This window comes from Corylus avellana, chromosome ca9 (assembly GCF_901000735.1).
Source record: "Corylus avellana chromosome ca9, CavTom2PMs-1.0".
Classification (NCBI taxonomy): domain Eukaryota; kingdom Viridiplantae; phylum Streptophyta; class Magnoliopsida; order Fagales; family Betulaceae; genus Corylus; species Corylus avellana.
The window spans coordinates 15,594,650-15,614,745 of NC_081549.1; the positions used below are offsets into that span (position 1 = coordinate 15,594,650).

Below are 20,096 nucleotides of genomic sequence, written 5' to 3' on the forward strand. Positions count from 1 at the left end.
GATGCAATTAATAGTTTGGCTGAGACATTAACAATGTGGTGTTAGTTTGAGAGGAAGTTTGAAGATGGTATGTGTACTTTTTTCTTAAATAAAATAGAGAATATAATAAAAAATATGTTGGTGTATATGAAAAAAACAATAAATAAAATAAAAATTTGTAATTTTCCACTAGGTATTTTAGATACTATTAATGCTAAAGTACTCTTAAATACAGCCAAACAAAATAATTTTTTTTTTAGAATTTCTTCTCTTTTAAATGCCATATTAACTTGTCTTTTTTCTTATCTCAATATTATTTAAAATTTAATAAATATTTATCACAAATTCAATGATAATTTTAAAAGTAACTTAAGAAAATGTAAAAATAAATATAAAAATATGAAAGTGTGTGTAGCTAGCAAAGTCCCGCCCAGATCTCAACGAAGTCCGGATGGTGGCCCAACGAGTCTCGTTCGGCCATGGTGTCCTGACCATGTCCCGACAAGTCCCGACCAGGTCATGATGGGGTCCTAACGGTGTCTTGGTCAGGTTCCGATGGTGTCTCGACTATGTCCCAACAAAGACCACTCGAAAAATGGTTTATGAATTTTATTTTTAAAAACCATATTTTGAAAACTCCAAAGACTTTTTTAGTCAAACTGAAAAACATTTTATATTAACTATTATTTTTTCTAGCACCAAACACGTTTTTTTTTTTTTTGTAACAAGCACCAAACACGTTAAAATACAAAAACATTTTCTAAAAATCGATTTACACAAACACAAACCGATGTTTAATTTTAACACATTATGGTCCAAAAGTCAAAAAAGCACGGCACATCCTTCAAGAAAACCAGTGTCGCGTGACCATGATCTCGAACGGCCCAATCAACCTGCAAGATGTCTGCCGCCACCTGCCAGTAGGACTAGTTAGGCATAACGTGAAAATTTCCCCGCCAACGACAAGATTTTCTTCTTTTTAATCCAAACAAAATTATAGTTAGAATTTTATTTTATTGTAAGGTCGTAAATATATATACGTAATATCATATAATCACTTTAAACGTAACAAAATAAACTCGATAACTATAAAATCGCTCTCCGCGCCGAACAGAGAAATTTGACGCCATTTCCTCGAGAACAGTGGATTCCTCTCTCTCTCTCTTCTCTTCTCTTTCTCGCCCTTTTAACCGCATTGATAAAAAGTGTGCAGCAATGATTATAAAAGAAGACAAAATTTGGAATATAATTGATACTCTGATACAGAGAAGTGGTGAGAGAGAGAGAGGATACGAAGTGATTGTCTTTCTCACTCGAATAATGTACATTTTAATTACTAATTACTAGATTTCATTAGAGCTAATCACTGATTTTTCATCTCACTAAATGCTGACTTTATGAACATAAGAATTGGAAAATTTCTGAGAGTGAACCAACGCAAGCCTTGTTCTTCATCAAACAATGCTCCAAAGGACCTGCATTGTCTTAATCTCTCTTCTCTTCTCATTTTCTCCACTTGGTAGAGCCATGCTCAACCTCACTCTTCCCGGCCAGCATCCCAACCCCGAAGCTGTTGTCCAAGAAGTTCACAGGTATATATATATCTCTGTTCTGAAACCTTTGGCTCTGTTTTCCTCTTTTTCGGTGCTCTGTTTTTCGCTTACTCTGTTTTTCTTCCCCTGGATCCGGGACATTTTTTCGTTTTCTTGCAGGAAGGTAAATGCCTCTATAGCAAGAAGGGAAATGCTACAACTCTCCCGGAAAGACCAGGTTCCATGCCAGACCGGAAACCCCATTGACGACTGCTGGAAATGTGACCCGGACTGGGCCAACAGCCGGCAGAGACTTGCAGATTGCGCCATTGGGTTCGGCCAGTACGCTCTCGGCGGCAAGAACGGCGAATTCTACATCGTCACCGACTCCTCAGACGACGACGCCGTGAATCCTAGGCCCGGCACACTAAGATATGCCGTGATTCAGACCGAACCTCTCTGGATTGTTTTCCCCAGCAACATGCTCATCAAGCTCTCTCAGGAGCTCATCTTTAATAGCTACAAGACTCTCGATGGGCGTGGGGCTAACGTCCACATTGTCGGTGGCGGCTGCATTACTCTGCAATTTATATCCAACGTCATTATTCACAACATTCATATCCACCATTGTCATCAGTCTGGTAAGAAAATCCTCCTGTCAGTTTCTGTATTGATTGCTTTGCATGAGCAGATCATGATGCAGTTAAAGCAGCACATTCTTTCCTTGTCATTTCTTTAAAATCTTTAAACTAAATCATAAAAAATATATCGTTGGATATATTTTCTAAAATTGATTGAGATCTCTTATAATTCTCTTTAAATTTAAAACTCTTAAATTCATAAATTTTACTTGTTCATCTCATCTAAGCGTTTAAAGTAAGTCACGTGCCTAAAATAAAACATGTACATATCTTATTTTAGACGTTTATAGATAAAATAATAACTTAAATTTATGAATTTAAAGAGAATTTTAAAGAATCGATTTTATGGTAGATTGGATCTACCAAGTTGGATTTTATTAAACAAAAAGACTGGTAAAATCTTCAAATTGAATTCTTGCTTTATGAACAAAGTGGTAAAGAAAAGAACAAAATGCATGAATTTGATTTGATATTCTTTTATAAAGTAAAAATTAAAGTGGGAAGCATGTGCAGGAGACACTAATGTGCGGTCGAGCCCAACCCACTACGGGTATCGCACGAAATCGGACGGTGATGGGATCTCCATCTTCGGGTCTCATGACATATGGGTAGACCATTGTTCCCTTTCGCACTGCAATGACGGCCTGATAGACGCGGTGATGGGGTCCACCGGGATCACGATATCCAACAACTTTTTCTCCCATCACGATGAGGTGATGCTGCTGGGTCACAGCGATGAGTACTTGCCGGACTCCGGGATGCAGGTGACCATCGCCTTCAACCACTTCGGCGAGAAGCTGGTGCAGAGGATGCCCAGGTGCAGACGCGGCTATATCCACGTCGTCAACAACGATTTCACTCAGTGGGAGATGTATGCTATCGGCGGTAGCGGTAACCCTACCATTAACAGCCAAGGGAACCGCTACACCGCCCCTATCGATCGCAATGCCAAGGAGGTATATATACATACATATATACGTACGCTTTTGGGTGCATTGGTGATTTCTCTAATACGGGTCGAAATTTGTGTTTGGTGTGTCGGGTTTTAACGTGTTAAAATATGGATATAAAATTATAGAGGTAAAGCTCAATATAAGACATTTAATTAAACTGAGTCATATTCTTTAACTATAATCGACTAATTTTGTATTAAATTTGTGTCGAGTTTATAGATCGTGTTAATTCTTATGTCACATGTCCGATTCGAGTTATGGGTATAAAAGTTAATTATAACTTAATCTATTTAATTAAATGGGTCAGATTCTTCAGCTCTAATTTATTATTTTTGTGTTGAGTTCATGTCGTGTCAAAATTTGTTGGTTCTTATATAGCTCGGGTTAGGCCTCTTAATCATATAGGGCTAATTACGTACCAAATTTACAAAAATCATATAAAAAATTGTCATCCCTATATGTTTATCATGGGCGTGCATGGGTGGGAGAGGGTGGCAGGCAGGAACATATATATACCTAGAAATCTAAGCTTAATTTGCCCCTCCTGATCTTGATTTTGTCTCTGTGGCAGGTGACGAAGAGAGTGGAAACAGCAGAAGGGGAGTGGAGGGGGTGGAATTGGAGATCGGAGGGGGATATAATGGTGAACGGAGCATTCTTTGTGGCGTCCGGCGAGGGGGTAGAGGTTAAGTACGAGAAGGCTTATAGCGTGGAGCCCAAATCCGCTGTGCTCATCGACCAGATCGTCATGCACGCTGGTGTGCTCGGAGTTGGTGGCAGGTTTGTAATTTCGTTTCTCATCACTTTCTCTGTTTTTTTCTCACTTTCACTTTTGCTCTCTTTATTCCCTTTCACTTTTGCTCATTTATTCTCCACTCCCTTGACTATTTCAATTGTCCCTGGCCCCTTAGATTTTGGAATTTACATGTAAATTGGACGAATTGATCCAAACTCACCCATTATTCAGGCTCAAAAGCTAATCCTATTTTAGGTGAGCTAATTTCAAAGAGAAACTTGAGTTTAGGCTAGCCCTTAGTTCCTAAGAATAGGATTTGGATCCAGTAATTTTCTGTTTTAATTGCTAATAATTCGGTGTTCCTACCATAGTGATAAAATAAGATTCAGATTCCAGTAATTTTATGTTAGAATTGTTGGCAATTCGGATAGAAAATATTAGAACGGAGTAATGTTATAAACTTAACTCTTATACAACTTTGGTACAATTAGGCTAATGCAGATTGCTCATAAACTATTGGATCAACTTTTATTAAAAAAAACTTATAAATCAAATGATTTATGAGCACTCCACACCAGTCAAGTTGTACATAAATTATATAAGAGTTGAATATTTTATATTTAGACTCTGTTTGGGTTTGCGATTCAAAAAGTGCGATTTTCAAATGAATGATTTGAAAACGTGTTTTTTAAAAATGTAGTTAAGCCTTTGAAAAAATTTCAGTTTAGCATTTTAAAATTACGCGTTTTCAAAAAAGCACCTCCTTACTTGCAATTTGAAAACACAGATTTTTTATTTTTTTAAATCGTAAATTTTTAAAAACGCAATCTCAAACAATAAATTTTCTGCGATTTCGTTTAAAATCGCACTAAATTGCAATGTCAAACGCTCATACTACTTAAATTACTAACAATTTAGACAGCAAAATTGCTGAAATATTTGCTTATAAGAATATGGACACAGCTTTGGCACATTTTTCTACTCATGGACTAGGATTGACAAAAAAAAAAAAAATGCATACAATATTGTGGAATCTAATTTATGGAAAAACAAGCAGGGACAACAACCTGGGAATGTGGAGCACAGGACCCAATGGTGGTGCAACGGGTTTAGGATCCGGCCCAGACTACACGGATGATATGTCGGGGAGCAGCGTGCCATTGTCGCCTTTAACCTCCACTCTCTTATCCCTACTCATTGCGTTCTCATGCTTGTTATTTTATAAAAAACTCATGACATCTATGTTATGATATATAATGAGAAATTAAGTTCCGATTTTTTTTCCCTCACTTTTTATTATTTAAAAAAAAATAAAGAGCTCTCCAAACGCCAAAAACCTGAAAAAGTATCCACTCGTGGTTCAGAAAGAAACAACAAAAATTCTTAACGAATTCAAAAGAAAATCAATCTTTTTTATTAATTAGGACGCAGAAAAAAAGAACAACGGAACAAAATAAAGATAAAATCTTACCGTAATTTAGAGTCTCACTTCATAGTGGTCTTAATCCAGTTGAAATAGAGTCTCACTAGCTAACAATAGAATTTAGTAAAGTCTTACCACAGAATGAAAGATGAGTGATACCTCAAAAAGAGAAATATCTTCTTAATAGCTAGGGCTAGAGCTGTAATTGATCCGCACTGAGTTTTAAGGTTGTAAGATTGGCTCGTTTCTAAGCATGCCTTCAAGCTCGACTCGTTGGAGGCTTGGGCTTGTTGAGAATGCCAGTCGAGTCGAGCTGAATACCAAAACAAACTTGGCTCAACTCAAGCTCTAGTTGGGCTATTTAATTTTTAATGTGAGATTCGAACATAGTTCAAGCCCAAGTTTGTGACATGAATAAATATATAAGACATATTATACAATATAGTATATACCTACAGTCTATTGGTAACAAATTAACAATATTTTATTATATATAACTAGTGAGTAGAAATTATAGTATTATAGTATATGTAAGACTGTCATCAAAGTATTATAATTAATATGTAATTCTGTATTTACTTAGTATATACATTTTTTGTTTTTTTTTGTTTTTTTGTTTTGTTTTTGTTTTGTTTTTGTTTTTGTTTTTTTGAAAAAATCAAAGTGCCTATATAGACTATAGTTAACTACTTAACTTACATAGATAGTTAGTTGCTTGATAATATTAAGTAATTATATATTAACCAATTAGTTAATAACTTAATATGTTAGTTAATACTAAGTTAATATATGTTTATACAAATATATAAACATATAAGTGTATATACGAGCTTTAATCAAGTCGAGCGAGTAATTCAAATTGAGCTATATACAGGCTAGGCTCTAGGCTTGTGAACCTTAATCGAGTTTTATCCATTGAAATCGAGTTCAGATTGAGTTTAAACGAACATATATCAAGCGAGTTGTCGAACGGATTGATTTATTTACAACCCTATCTAGAGCTTTGAATAATCATAATAAGCTTATTACATGAGCATATATAATCTACCAACTTATTGAATACTAATAATCGAACACAATCATACGTTTTCAAGAGGTAGCTTAATCGGTTAAGGACCACACCTCATGAAGCAGATGTCACTAGTTTAAATCTCATTCCTCATTTTCTCTCTCTTTGTGTAGATATGTCTAAAAAAAAAAAAAACACCGTTGAATGCATTGATACCCTTCAAAAGTTGTGTTTAAACTCAAAACACTTGAAATCGAATACTTCAAGAATTTTTGATATACTCAAACACTACCGTGACTTCTTGTTGATAGAATTTCTGAAATGGCATGCTAATGATTCCTTGGACTGTAGATAGAATGCTGGTAATTAACTCCAATGAGTAATTGTAGAACGAGGACTAGAGTTCTCCTCATAAATGTGATTTGCCTTTTAAAATTATCAATAGATCAAAATTTATTAGCAATTATCTCAAATTCAATAATGATTTTAGAAACCATATCATGTTTGGGATGATGCAAAGAAAAGTTTAATCCTCCTACTATTACTCTAACCCGATTGCTAGGTGATAAACTTGACTCTGTCAATTTCTACATCAAATATTCTCCACTTGTAAAGAAAGAAGAATGTAATGTTATACTTTGAAAGAAGTATTGTTTACTAAGCACAACAATGTATTACATTAAGACAATCAATCCATAGATGCTAAGTATGGCAGAGATAGAACTTTTGTCCTCCACTATAGAAAGGACAACTTTTCATTTTTCTATGAACCGAACAACTTGTTTGAGTTCCTAACTTATGGTATCCCTTTTATTTAATTTAAGAATTAAATAATAATAAAAAAAAACAAGTTATTGGATATGGATAAACTATATATAATGTACTTCTTCCCATGGAGTTCTTGACTAATTTAAATTAATTAATAAAAGACCTCTCTCTCTCTCTCTCTCTCTCTCTCTCGATGTTAAAGAGTGTAGTGGGCTTTTAACTTTATATCTATTCAGTCTAAGGTTGGATAGGAGATAATGTATTCCTGTTTGGTTTTAATACCAAATTCAGGTTCTCAAGACATATAAAGATCTAGAAGATATTTTTTCCTTAAAAGTTTGTGATGTCTACTTAGGCTTTAGTTATATTGTTGAGTTTAAATTGGCTTATCTGCCTCTCATCATGATCTTTTGCCAAATGGATAATATTATCTTCTGCTTCTTTATTGCGATTGACCAACCCATATGGCCCGTTCTGATTACAATCAGTTTATTATATTGCAGACTGCTCAACTTGTGAATTATGAAAAAGCTAACACACTACACTCCAATTGAACCCATCTTTTCATAAATAGGTCCAAGTCGATGAGTATAAATGAACTCAATTCGGGTTTAGTTTATCTATAAATAAATTGAACTTGAAAAAAAATTTATATATACTCATTTGTTAAATAAGTTAATCTCCTATAAACCTTTTTTTTTTTTTTTTTTTTTTTTTTTTTTTTTTTTTTTTTCAAAGTAAACTCTTATAAACTTAGTTCAACTTATATCACTTCATTTGTATTATCATCTACAATATTATTTTTTAACTTGTAACGAGAACCTGCATCTTAAATATTTAAAAAAGATAAAAGTGAATTTTCTTTCTAATAGGACACATATAACTTGAATCCTTGTGATTATGAATTTTAAGAGAGTCCATATTATCAGGATGTAGTGTAAAACTTCATTGTACAGTTTTCAATTGAAGTTTGACACATAAGGTAAAAACATCAAATACGATGAAGATAAAAAATGCTGTATCTTTAAGTTAAATCAATCCCATTAACTTTTCCATTTATTCTACTAACCCAACGCCCACCACCTACCACCGAACCCCCACCTAGCTACGAGCCCTCAACATTGGAGTTTCCAAAATCAACTAGGACGGTGGATTAAATAGTTTTATTAATGGATATTTTGTCTATGATGTATTTGGTCAAGAGAAATAAAATTATTTGGTGTGAATGGTTATATTATTTGTTGGTATTTTAAATTGAAGTATCTACTTTTTGTGGGAGGGTGCAAAATACCCAATTTACAATTTTACACTACGCGTGTGCGTGTCTGTTTATATTTATGTATGATGAATGTGTGTGTGTATATTGTAAGACATGCTTACATAAATTTGAGATTCAATTGTTTAAGATTTCAGATATTATTATGAGATATAGTATAAATAGTTTATTTTATCATAAAAGTTATGTATGATTTATTACAAATACAAGATTGATGGAGTTATTTTTATATATTATAAATAAAAACTAACTTATCTACTTAATTTGAGTGATAAAATCTTAACAAATAATTAAGTAACTAATAATTAGTATGAATTTTTGAAAAATAATATAAATAAATAACATCGATATTTACTCTTATATAAACAATGAAAGACTTAATTGAGTAGTTAATGAATAAGTTTGTGTTCATTCAAAAAGAAATAAATCAAGTTTGAATAAATTATCTACCTCAGTGACAAACTCAAGCTCAAATCGTGTTGAAAACAAAATTAAATGAACTAGCTAGGTTTGAGAATTCAACGCTCGGCTCTACTAGCTAGTCGATTACCGCCCTAGCCCTAGGTGGTGACACTTCATATCTCAATTTGTTTACGTCACATTCTAATTGAAAATCTTGGTGCAACATCAATTTCAATTTGTTACTTTACATTCTATTTTATCATTAATGGAATTAAGATCTCTCTCTCTCTCTCTCTATATATATGGACTTTGGTTTCGTAGAATTAGAAAAGTTATCTATGCAATTTAATTTACTTCTAAATATCCCTTTGCAACACTTTGTTGCCCTACTCATGCATGGAGTGATCATAAGAAAAAAGAAAAAGCAAAAGCATACTACTTTTGAGTGAGAGAGAGAGTAAATTACAAAGTCACCTAATTTGGTCTTTACTTGGGAAATATAGCTGGACACTTGGAACAACCATATATATATACACACACAATCATATGATATGGGTAATGCATGATCCAACACATGACTCATGTTTTACAATTTGAATGTTCCATACATCCATCCACATCTCATGACAGTAAATGTCAGCTTAATCCATCTCCCACAGGGAACTTGAATGGTTCCATACATTAATGATATCATCTGGAATCCATGTCGGAGAACACAAACATGTCTCCACGTTATTACAGCCCTCGTGATGTTTTGTTTCACTTTGATGATCATTTGACAGCTCCCAGATCCAATCCGATATTAATCTTGTCTCATATGGAGAACTAGTCAATCCAGGGTTTGATAACCCCACACCATCCAAGCTTTCGTTTTTGGTGCTGCAAAACTCCTCTACAGATCCCTGAATGTTTCCACAGTTATATTTTAGGGCACCCATTTCACCTTTTTGAAAGAATAAATATTCTTGTTCAGCAATAATATTGTTTAGTCTGCAATGAAAGTTCCCTGCATGTGGAGAAACCAATTGTTAGTATTAAGTAGGATTCCAATGGCAAACGTGGCTTTTAAAATTATCATTGAATTAAAATGTAATAGTGATCGATCAGAAACTTAATAATAATTTTAAAAGTTATGTTAGGGAGTATACGAGTGTGAGTGTGTGTAACATTTCTCATGATTATAATGTTTGGAAGGAGAACAAAATGCGCGTGTTGCATGCACCTTGTTGAGCCTGTGCTTTCTTCCTTAAATGAGTCCTCCAGTAATTCTTGATTTCATTATCTGTTCTTCCCGGCAACCTTCTAGCAATCCTTGCCCACCTACAAAAACAACAATTGGTAAACAAAATCTGTACCCAACTCGGATTTTGTAACCTTATTGTAACCGAAATAAACTGTTGTATATATGACTCTGAAACAACTGGGATGACGGTAATATTTGAATCAACAAGAACTTGTATAAAATGAAAATTAAGGGTTGATTTTCACTGTCATGTCAGGCCAGTTGTATAAGAGTCGTATAGGTATAACAATCTACTAAATAGTATTTTTTAACCGATAAACAGGAAAGAAGCTTACTTGTTACCCCATAGCTCTTGAAGTTGAAGAATAATCCGCTCTTCTTCGATGCATATATTGCCATGCTTAAGATTGGGACGAAGATAGTTGAGCCACCGCAATCTGCAGCTTTTACCACTCCTTTGTAGACCTAAATGTAAACAACTTCTCCATTATAAGCTAAGTTAATTATGTCATGAAACAAACAATGAATGAACTGATCTGTCCATTCATGTGATGAATCATTCCTGATGCTCTCCCCAAGGAATCCCACCTCCTTTCCCCCATAAGGGAGACAAAGCTCGTAAGCCGCTCATCTTCCTCTTCGAGCCAAGGCCCTTTGCGCAAATTCTCTCCTTTCATGGCTGCTTGATAAGCCATTATCGTTTGCTACAAGCTCAGAGATTTCAGGTCCTTTTATACGAGGAACATGGTGGCCAAAAGAGTTGGGAAAAAAAGGAGAAAAAGCGAGGGAGACCAGAAAATATTACATGGCAAGATAGGTGGACAACACTAGTTTGTGGGAACTCCACCATTGGCTAATATATCCATAATCCATGCTAATAACGTTTAAATTAGGCCATGCCATATTAGAAAAAAAAAAAAAAAAAATTAGGCCATGCCATGAATTTTAATATAATTTCATTCCTTAAGAATGCATGAAGTTCTATCTCCCTTTTTGCATCCCCATTTTTTTTGGCTCTACTAGCAAGTAATGGAAGGCATAGATAGTGCTTGTCATAGATAGTGTTTGTCTCCACCCACTATTAAACTCCAGGTGTTTAATAGTTAATGGAGACAACAAATTTAGATTTTCTCATAGGTGACAATTTGTGTTTGCATATCGAGTTTAAATTATGTTAACATATGATCAGTATAAGATTATATTACTCAACCATAATCTGGCTTATTTAATTAAACACGCCATACCTCTCAACTCTAGCTCACTAATTTCGTGTTAGGTGTGTAGATAGTGTGAAATATTGTCAAGTTTAAATGTTGCTTGTTACATTCAAATTGTGTCGATGCATGAGTAATAAGACCATATAGATAAATCATAACCAAATCCATTTAATTAAATATGTCAAACCCTTCGATCCTAACTTATTAATTTTGTATTATGTTCATATTAGGTTCACGAGTCATATGACTCGTATCAAAAAGAGATCTCAATCCTCTTCCCTGCGCGCATCAACTTTTGGTACCTGCATATTTTTCTCAATCATTCAGCTTCGGTGTGTTTATTTTCTGCTACCTTCTGAACCCTAATGAAGATGAATAGAACAGCTCCAAACAGGATAACACCAGCGTTTCCGCTCATGAACTGATAGATTTTGTTTGTAATGAAGACACCAATGAAATCATCCTGGGAAATGCTTTCTTCACAAAATGATTAGAATATTGCTTTCTGCAGAATGTGGTGACATTTTATAGGCTGTAGGAACTCCATAAATTAAATAGAAAAAGAAAATCAATCAAAACATCTTCAAGTACACTTTCAAAAACAGCAAAACACCTGACTCAAGCATATCAATATGAATTCAAGACAAATATGCCAACACCCTTACTCAGTATCTAACCGGGGGAAAAATATCGAGCCCAGAGAGCATTGGAGAGATTGAATCCCTTTGAATTTCCCCATCCAATTTAAAGTCACCCACTTCTGACCTACAACTTATTTGAGATGTTATTTACAGTCACACTGCCTGGCCAGCTTCTGCTCATTGGAATAATAGTACAAAATCTTGCGAGTCAAAATGCGCAGCCAACTGTTCTCTCAAAACCAAATGCCACTAGCGATCTATAAATGATTTGTTCATGAGGTTCACCGCGTCATCCATGAACTGCATCAAAGAAATGATCGAGTAACCAAGTTGATCATGAAATACTGCCACAAATGCTGAATTTCATGTTTGATGAATGAAAGCTGCATCACTTTTTCTATCCTGACAGCTAACTACTTAGAAATAAAAATAAAATGAAAATATCAACTACTTATGACAAAAACCCACAGAAAACAGATAGCAGTCATAAAGAATATGCTGCACTTGTGTATCCACTGTCAAATCAATGAATGAATACATGCACAATTTGTCAACATTATAATTCACTATTGAGAATCCCACACACACAAAAGCTAAATCAGAGAATGTAAATTGCCAGTACAACTTCAAGGGACTGAAAATTGGAAATGACCAGTCCTTTAACTGATTTGAGGATTCAGAACAGGAGTTACATATAATCTAGGAATCTCTTTGGCCTACCCATACGGATATTATTATACATGTTTTGGCTCCAAACTATTTCACCAATATCAGATACATGAATAAACTTAATTTGTGAACACTTTATTTTCATTTAATCGTCAAAAAGTTAACGGAGAGAAGAAAACAAATCTAGAAACAGGAAGTTTTACCTTCCCAATCGACTTGAGTTCTCGTCCAACTGGTTCCAAAAATTTCAGGTTGACATCTATAGGCCATACCTGTCAATATGCAAAAGACAAATCATCAACAAGAAAACAACAGAAGAATATGCATGTGAAGCAAAACTAGTTATAAAAAAACACAATATGCAAAATATAATGCGAATGAACTGAAAAAGCTTGCCAAGTTTCAAACCCAAAGTAACATTTAGAAAATGATCCTCCAAAACTATCTCAGAGAGCATCAAAAGCAATTATAGCCTTCCATGTGATAACATGGAACACAGCATAAACCTAAATTAGACATCATTCATTGTCACAAAGTCAATATTAAAAATTAAAATTGATGACTTAAATAAAACTGAAAAAAGAACAGACAGAACAAACAACTTCCAAGAGAAAGCAAAACAAAGCTTTAACCAATCAACACACTAATTATTTAACGAGTCTGAATGCTCTCTCTTAGAGAGTATCCTTGCCATGTTGCACAAAATCAACATAAGTAATCTAGTTACGATATTATTAAATAAATCACTACTTTCTTGAGAGAGAGAGAGAGAGAGAGAGATCTAGTGGGAACAGAAATCTTCAATGAAGATGATGGATTACTATAAATCTGCCACAGACAATCTACCCGTAACCACCACCAGCCTTTAGTAGCTCAGAAACAACAAATAACATGGAATCATGGCAGAAGTTTCCTATAATGGTACAAGTTAACAAAGACAATGTCCTTGCAATCTTGGTCTTCAACCATTTTTAATACTGTCTACCATGACCAAACAAAACTTTCAAATCATTCAGAAACCTAATATATCTTGTAGGAGACATCCGCCCATGCTGCACTATGCTTGTCTTAAGCCCGTCATGTCCTAAATTCTGGACATGGCACACAATCTGGGCAAATATCACATCAGTTTACTATTACACATGATATGGGTGCACTGATGTCTTAGGATAGCTGGTTTGGAAGTGTTTAACAGTGCATAATCGCCTTTATCATCGGATATAAAAGCCTAGGAAAAGAAATTTGAAGCTACAACTGCTGCCCTTTTAAAAGCGATTAACCACCCTGAGGAAGGAGAAAAACATGACAAAGGTGGTAAAGGAAATTACATATGTCCTAGTGAAGCCCTGTGTCGGCAGCTAATGTATCCAATCACATTACCAGAACATTTTATTCCAAAAAAGAGTAAGTGGTGAATGCTCATGAGACTCATGCCTCTCAGTTTAGTAAATATAACTTCTCATATACTTTCACTTTAAAACAAAGTGTAGTTCATGTCCAAGAATATGATCTGTAGAACAAGTTCCTTATTTTTAGTGTCAAACACTTGAAGACAATATAGCCGTTCACCCCTGATTATACCCATTACAAGACTAATAAAAAAAGAATACTTTATTTATCTAGAACAGTTCAGACTTATGACAGATTTACGTAATTTTTCTAAAGAAGCTGTTAAACACCACACACACATGCACGCAGACGTATGTACAGTTATCATTCAACATTGTTTTACTATTGTTTGCAGCTGCAAAATTAGGCCAAATCTCGAACATGTCCAAAACATATTTAAAAGCTGACCAACACCTCACCAAAACCTTGAGTTTTGAAGTTGTATAATGATATTCCATGAATTCCACCACAACCCAGAGCCTTAACAAGAAAAGCTGCCGCAGCTGAGGGAAGCTAATAGGAAGAAACAAACAATGAATTATCAACTGAAGATACAACAAATGGATTTTCCATTCATTTTTAGCACTCAAGTGCCCTCAGTTGAAACCTAGCGTTCGATACATTGTAAAGCTGAACTTAGTTTTAGCAATTTCACACTCACAAGTGCCAAAAGAAATCTTCTCCACAAGACATCTATGATACCACAAATTGACCAATGAAAATCAATCGCGTTCGATCATGTAAGAATTATGGAATCAGAAAGGAACCCACTTACTAATTCGTCAAATTTGCAAATTCAAAGTGTAAAAATAAACTAAATTTAAATAAAACCATCTTTCTAATGAAAAAGAAGAACCTTGACGCCGACTAATTTGATGGGTTTCATCTGCCCTGGGACAATGCACTCTGGTCCCGCCGCTTCCACTATGGCTTCCATTGCTAAACCACTTCCTATCGGATTCGGATGCTGCAAAAAACCCCCACAACGGCAAACACAGAAACTCGGAAATGAATAATATAACCCATTACAGCAATAAACACTACCAACTAAATAAACCCACCAAAACTAACACCCAAAATTCAAAAACAAACATGTGTGCGAGCGTGTACAGAGTGAGAGAGAGAGAGAGAGAGAGAGAGAGAGAGAGAAAAGAGTTGACCTTCATGACGGAGAGGGCATAATTGGAAGCGGGAGATTGGGGGACGCGCAGCACAGGGGAGTGGTGAATTTTGGGGATGGGCTTTGCAGAGGATGCCGCTCTCCATGGGGCGTCCTTTTGAAGAGACGATGCTGCTCCTCCTTTTCTGGACATACTATACGGCTTAATTTCTTATTGTGGTGGCGGGAGGTTTGTTCTTGTAGTAAACAGAGTGATAGTATAAGATGTTAAGGGAGGTGATGGGTGTGTTTTGGAGTATGAAGGAAGGCACGGGAGTGTAGAGGAGGAGGAGGGAAGGTGACAAGCGCTTGCAGATTAGATTGTTGAAGCAGGCTGGGATGGATTAAGTTATTGCGGTTTTGTGGACAGATAGGGCTTTGTGCTTAAGAGGCTTGCGAAGGACTGCTTATCTTTGAGGATGACAAAGCGATAAACTCCCCCTTCTTCCCCTTTCTTTTTTTTTTCCCTTGTCTTTTTAAGGAATTTTTTTATTTTTTTTTTGTGTGTGGCAGATATAACAAAGCATGGCAGGAAAATATAGATAATGAGGGTTTTAAGATTGTTCGGAGGGGGAGAAAGGCTATGGAATAGGGTTGGCAATTCGAATTGGCATATTAGGTTTGGATCGAGTCAACTCACACAACCCATTTAAATACATGTGTAACACAAAACGATTCACATAACTTCTTTAATAACAAGTTGTATTGGATTAATTTGACCCAACCCGCATAATGTATTTAATAAATAAGTCGTAATTTGACAAGAGGCATTCTCTAAACAACTTCCTAGCGATGCAAGAAATGGGCAGATAGAGGCTTGCCTTGAAGCGTTCCTTGGACAAGCATACCACGTGGGCACCCTCGACACCCATAGTCCCTTCACCTTTGCCATGACTACTAACACAAGAAACTTGGGCATGGTGAACTCATGATGAAGCTCCTCCAAATGTTCGATGGTAACTCATAAGCACCACGCGTTGCTAGAAAACTTCCACCGCCCATTTATGTAAAATTAGTAGAACGGTGAAAGCAGCTAAACAAACGCAAACGAGCCTCAAAATCACAAGAGAACAATTACTACGAAGGTTGTAACGCTCTCGAAATTAATTAATTAGTAATTAACTCGGAGCGTCTCCTCAAACTTATTTAACAGGAAAATAAGTCGAAAGGATTACTCCTACCCCCTGACTAGAAGGCTAAACAACAAAAGTAAACATCTCTTACAACACAAGATAGCTATGCCACTAATTCACAACACAATAATTAATTAGCACAAAATACTAAATCATTAGAGCATAACTTAATGAAATCAAAGAACATGGAGTATCTTGGTCCAAGACTAGTCACCAAAAATCAAATCTCCCAGAAACATTACAAAAAAGTCTCAAAAAATTATGAAGTTATCAAATATCATATGTACTCGATCTTCAAGTGAACTCGGGGCAATAAAACAACAGATAATATCCCCGTAGAAATCCTAAGATCGAGTCGTGAAGAGGATGATCATGATCACACCACAAAAATATAATTCAAATCAAGGTCTAGCTCCTCAAAAATCATTATAGTAAGGTCCTCCAAAGTCCTTCGTTTCCTGCAAGACTTCCCATTGACCAACTGTAAAGCAAGAATGTTTTAGAGGTAAAAAATATCAAAGTGTAAGTTAATAACTTAATGAGAGCTTTGGGAGAAAACAAGTTATTATACAGTAAACTCAGTATTTCATAAAAGGATAATGAATCACATACAACATTAAGTAATAAAGTTCTTGTCAGAATGATGATATATTATAACTATAATAAATGATATCACATGTGAATAAGTCGGCTATTATTTCATATGGTTTATGTGACGTTCCATATTGCCTAAGTGAGGATGGGAATGTGCTTATATGTACAATGGCACCCTTCATGATAACAACACATTTTAAAGTTGTGATGGTCATGATCCCATCAGAACTACGCAGTTAAGCGAGCTTATGCGAGAGTAGTGCCGGGATAGGTAACCTCTTGGAAAGCCTGGTTTGGGGAAGCCAAAAGCGGATATTATTGTGTGTCATTTGGGGTGGGGTGTTACAGTTTATCCATATCCTTAACCCTCTTACGATTAGGTCCGCGTGTCCTTGAGGCATCTAGGGGTGAGGTACATAACTAGGCATCACTAGTGGTTCGACCGGATTTGATTCCGAGTGATCTACACTACTAGCGCTGTCGCAAGGTGTGACCCGCCATTTGTGTATGGTTGCACTAATCACTCTGCCCAATGGATCCAAGGCAAATAAAATTACATTGACCATAGGGTTAAGCCCATATACTAGAATACGCATGCTCCGCTCCAAATACTTCACCCATTTTTCCTATGGAAGCCATGTCATATGATACAATTATCATTATCTGTTATATGCATGCACTTATAAAACTCATATGATGCAACATTCCCTTTTCAAACACTTCATTTACACAAAAATAGAGTTCACACTATTTTACAAAATATTTAATGCGAGTATAAAACATGCATGTTTGATAAATAAAACAGGTATTCCAAAAGATTGATACAAAGTTCCACATGAATTTCACTCACCGTGTTCATAGGGATCTCCTTGATTAGCATCCTCAAACTCTTCAACAATGTCCTCCACGAAAAACCTTAACGTTAGAAGGTTATATCGAACTAAAAACCAACCCTAGACCTCAAAATAGCCAAAAAAAAAAGAAGCATTATGGACCCATAGGTGATTGATCATTGAGTAGTGATTGATCAACATTTACATTGCTCTCCGTTTGCTCGGAACACTCCCACCCCACCACCCAGCCCACCCCACCCCCCCACTCCCCTCCCCTCCCCTCCCCGTGCTCCCCGACCTTTAGGGACTCTAAGACTCTAAAAGGTCACAACTCTAAAATCAAGAAATCAAGACCATTAAGCATATAAAACCATAGGCTTCACAACCTTAAAACAATCCTAAACCAATCACCAAAACACTTTGGTGACAATCCATATTCATCCTTCAAGAGTCTAGAAAATGGATAAACCCATCAAACAATTGAAAATAATCAATCAACAAAAGCTTGGTCTTTTATTAGAGACGTTTCCCACCACTTTGTGTCTTGGTCTTTGAGTTCCACGACTTTTGCATCCTCCACTAGCATTCTCCTCTGTGACTAGACGAAATAAGTCCTTAGAGTTGGAAGCCATTTATCAATCTTAACTTTTCACTTCCTTCTCATATCCTATTCTCGATATAAGTCTCTCTTTTAATAAATCATGGATCGATAAAATATTTCGCCAAGCAAAAGACGGTCTTCTACAAAGAGACTTCTTAAGCACAAACCCACTTGGATAGTATTTTGCCTTTAGAATTCTAGCTACCAAACCATGGGGGTTCTGTGGAAGTCGCCAACACTACTTTGCTATGAGAGCTTTATTAAAACATAATAGATTTCTGAACCTCGAGCCTCCTTTTGTTTTAGAATACCCTATTCTTCCGACACATCCCGTGGTTTTTGGATTCTTTCTCCTTGTGACCGCACCAAAATTTTTACATCATAGAATTTCTCTCTGCACAGTTTGTAGGAAGAGGCTCATATTATAGGTGGGGATTTCTTGGATCACCATTTTCAATTAAATCTCCTTACCAGCTCATAATAGAAACTTTGTTTTCCAGTCAGTTAGCCGCTTCCACACTTTGTCTTTGAAACTTTGGAACTCCCTCATTCTCGATTTGCCAACAAACGCTGATAAACCCAAATATCTATTATATCTTTGCATTGTTGGAATCCTTGACATCTGAAGAATAATGTCCCTTGGCTCCTAACTGTTGTGAGTGCACTTGTGAGTGTTGTGTCCTACATTGAGAAAATATAAAAGAAAATAGTACTTAATATACTTAAGTGGACCTTAGCCCATTAGCTTAGGCTTTTGGGCTAGAGTTGTGCTCAATTATGTATATTAATGTACTCTGGTTAAAAACTCCATAACCGCTTTATCTCCCAACAAATGGTATTAGAGCCATGGTTACCTTCCTGGGACGGGTGTCTAGATGCGGTTGGGTCAATGTGAAGAGACTTACAAGTGAGGGGGAGATTGTTGTGAGTGCACTTGTGAGTGTTGTGTCCCACATTGAGAAAATATAAAAGAAAATAGTAGTTAATATACTTAAGTGGACCTTAGCTCATTAGCTTAGGTTTTTTGGTTAGAGTTGTGTTCAATTATATATATTAATGTACTCGTCATTGTGTTCCTGCTAAAGAAAATTAATGCTTTTTCTTTGTGTAATTTTTGTCCCAAAGCTTTCTCATAGCGTTCCAATAGCTCAATCAACATGTGCCATTTCAAGACATTTTACCTTGCAAAAAAATAAGCTATCATCATCAACAAAAAGTAAATGATTTATCTGTAGGCCCTTTTTGGAGGTTGGAACAACAGCTAAAAAACCTGTTCTTTCTACATGGTGAAGGTGAGGTTGGAATCGTAGCTAAAAAACCCGTTCTTTCTACATGGTGAAGGCGAGAGGCCAGCGCCTCCGCATAGAGAATAAAGAGATACGGGAATAATGGGCCCTATTGTGTCTCTTGAACATATGAAAAATACATGTTTTTTTAATAGCAATGATAAAGTTGGAATAAACTTTATTTAAAATGTATGTGCAGCTTAATATTACTTGTTTCTATCATGCTAAGAGATACATCATACATGTCATTTTTATAGACTAGATTAAAAAAAGTTTCTCCAACCCAATTTAGAATAAATCTTTTCTTCAAAGCCGATATGGTAATCAATTGGCATCGAATAAAACTACACTTACTCTCACTCCTTAACACCCATAAATAACTTTTAATACCACCATTGAATATAAAATAATTTTTTTAAAAATTTTAATTCAATTATAATTTTAAAGTCACCTATGGGTAAAAAAAATATGTTTTAACGTTATTCATTTGGCATTTGGTAGCTGAGGGCAAAAGGCCTTTTTTTAAAAAAGAAAAATGCCTCGAAGCGTATTTTGAAAGCGGGGCGGGGCGCAAGATGCTTTTTTGCAAATCAAGCTTTTCATCCAAAATTC

General features: G+C 35.6%; 3 protein-coding genes across 3 annotated transcripts; 1 reads left to right on the top strand and 2 right to left on the bottom strand.

The window, feature by feature from the left end:
* The first annotated feature begins 1,235 nt into the window (after positions 1-1,235).
* Positions 1,236-5,113, top strand: LOC132192121 (probable pectate lyase 12). Its single transcript, XM_059607347.1, has 5 exons — positions 1,236-1,571; positions 1,692-2,152; positions 2,666-3,108; positions 3,677-3,885; positions 4,899-5,113. The coding sequence occupies exons 1-5, from the start codon at positions 1,441-1,443 to the stop codon at positions 5,089-5,091; spliced, it is 1,437 nt and encodes a 478-aa protein (XP_059463330.1). The 5' UTR covers positions 1,236-1,440; the 3' UTR covers positions 5,092-5,113.
* Positions 5,114-9,270: 4,157 nt separating this feature from the next.
* Positions 9,271-10,794, bottom strand: LOC132162556 (transcription factor MYB27-like). The gene is made up of 4 exons (XM_059572802.1): positions 10,551-10,794; positions 10,298-10,427; positions 9,942-10,039; positions 9,271-9,725 (listed from the first exon to the last, which is right to left on the bottom strand). The coding sequence occupies exons 1-4, from the start codon at positions 10,591-10,593 to the stop codon at positions 9,361-9,363; spliced, it is 636 nt and encodes a 211-aa protein (XP_059428785.1). The 5' UTR covers positions 10,594-10,794; the 3' UTR covers positions 9,271-9,360.
* Positions 10,795-11,721: 927 nt separating this feature from the next.
* LOC132192166 (uncharacterized) lies at positions 11,722-15,465 on the bottom strand. The gene is made up of 4 exons (XM_059607418.1): positions 15,039-15,465; positions 14,735-14,845; positions 12,693-12,761; positions 11,722-12,120 (listed from the first exon to the last, which is right to left on the bottom strand). Exons 1-4 carry the CDS (start codon positions 15,189-15,191, stop codon positions 12,070-12,072), a joined length of 384 nt encoding a protein of 127 aa, XP_059463401.1. The 5' UTR covers positions 15,192-15,465; the 3' UTR covers positions 11,722-12,069.
* Between the last annotated feature and the right edge of the window lie 4,631 nt (positions 15,466-20,096).

Coding starts and splice junctions, on each gene's coding strand:
- LOC132192166 (XM_059607418.1), bottom strand. CDS start 15,191: ATGTCCAGAAAAGGAGGAGCAGCATCGTCTCTTCAAAAGGACGCCCCA. Junction 12,762..14,734: donor TCAAATTAGTCGGCGTCAAG/GTTCTTCTTTTT, acceptor GCATATTGACAG/GTATGGCCTATAGATGTCAA. Junction 12,121..12,692: donor AACTCAAGTCGATTGGGAAG/GTAAAACTTCCT, acceptor TCTTTGATGCAG/TTCATGGATGACGCGGTGAA.
- LOC132192121 (XM_059607347.1), top strand. CDS start 1,441: ATGCTCCAAAGGACCTGCATTGTCTTAATCTCTCTTCTCTTCTCATTT. Junction 1,572..1,691: donor GTTGTCCAAGAAGTTCACAG/GTATATATATAT, acceptor GTTTTCTTGCAG/GAAGGTAAATGCCTCTATAG. Junction 2,153..2,665: donor CCACCATTGTCATCAGTCTG/GTAAGAAAATCC, acceptor AAGCATGTGCAG/GAGACACTAATGTGCGGTCG.
- LOC132162556 (XM_059572802.1), bottom strand. CDS start 10,593: ATGAGCGGCTTACGAGCTTTGTCTCCCTTATGGGGGAAAGGAG. Junction 10,428..10,550: donor TCCCTTATGGGGGAAAGGAG/GTGGGATTCCTT, acceptor GTTTACATTTAG/GTCTACAAAGGAGTGGTAAA. Junction 10,040..10,297: donor CAAGAGCTATGGGGTAACAA/GTAAGCTTCTTT, acceptor TTGTTTTTGTAG/GTGGGCAAGGATTGCTAGAA.